Source organism: Austrofundulus limnaeus, unplaced genomic scaffold (genome assembly GCF_001266775.1).
Source record: "Austrofundulus limnaeus strain Quisiro unplaced genomic scaffold, Austrofundulus_limnaeus-1.0 Scaffold2268, whole genome shotgun sequence".
NCBI lineage: Eukaryota > Metazoa > Chordata > Actinopteri > Cyprinodontiformes > Rivulidae > Austrofundulus > Austrofundulus limnaeus.
The window spans coordinates 35,903-36,940 of record NW_013954670.1 but is presented as its reverse complement, the minus strand read 5'-3'; the positions used below and the strand labels follow the sequence as shown (position 1 = coordinate 36,940).

The 1,038-nt window shown below is 46.4% G+C and overlaps 1 protein-coding gene across 1 annotated transcript in view; it reads right to left on the bottom strand.

Annotated features, from left to right (window-relative positions):
• Positions 1–248: 248 nt before the first annotated feature.
• LOC106537361 (uncharacterized) overlaps positions 249–1,038 on the bottom strand; it is an 8,565-nt gene continuing 7,775 nt past the window's right edge. Inside the window, exon 8 of the mRNA XM_014034738.1 lies at positions 249–479. Coding sequence (XP_013890192.1) covers positions 262–479 — 218 coding nt within the window. The 3' untranslated portion in view covers positions 249–261. The remainder of the gene's footprint in view (positions 480–1,038) is intronic.

Sequence of the window (1,038 nt, the reverse complement as noted above, 5' to 3'; positions counted from 1 at the left end):
CATTTGATCTTTCTGAAACATGAAGCAGGTTTGTGTGTCAGAACCAGAAACCAGAAGGTTGGAGGTAAAACCTGTTGTCAGAACTCTGCAGGTTCTGATGAACCAGAACTGAGCCCAGGTGGATCAGAAAGTCCAGTTTTTGTTTCTCTGTTTTCCAAACCATGATGGCTCATAAATCATGAGTGTTATCTCAACAATTAATATCTTTAATTATTATAACCATAAGAATCCAGGATCAGACAGATTCAACCAGTTCAGAACTTATTTACTGTATTTGTACAAGTACTGCTGTAAGAGACTGATTGTGTCTTTGTTGTGTTTACAGGGCAGCAGTCCTGGCTGGGTCTCATGGTAGAAAACATGAACATCATGTTTGACTTTTTTATAAACTTCAGACCATTTAGTTCCTTCAGTTGAGTATTCTGGGTCTCTGGTGTGATGCATCAGAACCAGAACCACTGGCTTCTGCGTGGTTGACACTAAGAAACAACAGAAGCACAGCAGAGGGTCAGTCTACAACACAAACAAACAAACAAACAAACATCTGTTGACGTGTTTAACATCATTTTACCACCTGGTCTAGAATACAAAGGTTCTATTTCTGGTTTTACAAAGTCAAGAACCAACATCAAAAACACTGAGAGGAGTCCGGAGACCACCAGAGACAACCAGAGGACCATCAGAGACCACCAGAGGACCATCAGAGGACCACCAGAGACAACCAGAGGACCATCAGAGACCACCAGAGGACCATCAGAGGACCACCAGAGACAACCAGAGGACCATCAGAGACCACCAGAGGACCATCAGAGACCACCAGAGGACCATCAGAGGACCACCAGAGACCATCAGAGGCCACCAGAGGACCACCAGAGGACCATCAGAGACCACCAGAGGACCATCAGAGGACCATCAGAGACCACCAGAGGACCATCAGAGGACCACCAGAGGACCATCAGAGGACCACCAGAGGACCACCAGAGGACCACCAGAGGACCATCAGAGGACCACCAGAGGACCACCAGAGGACCATCAGAG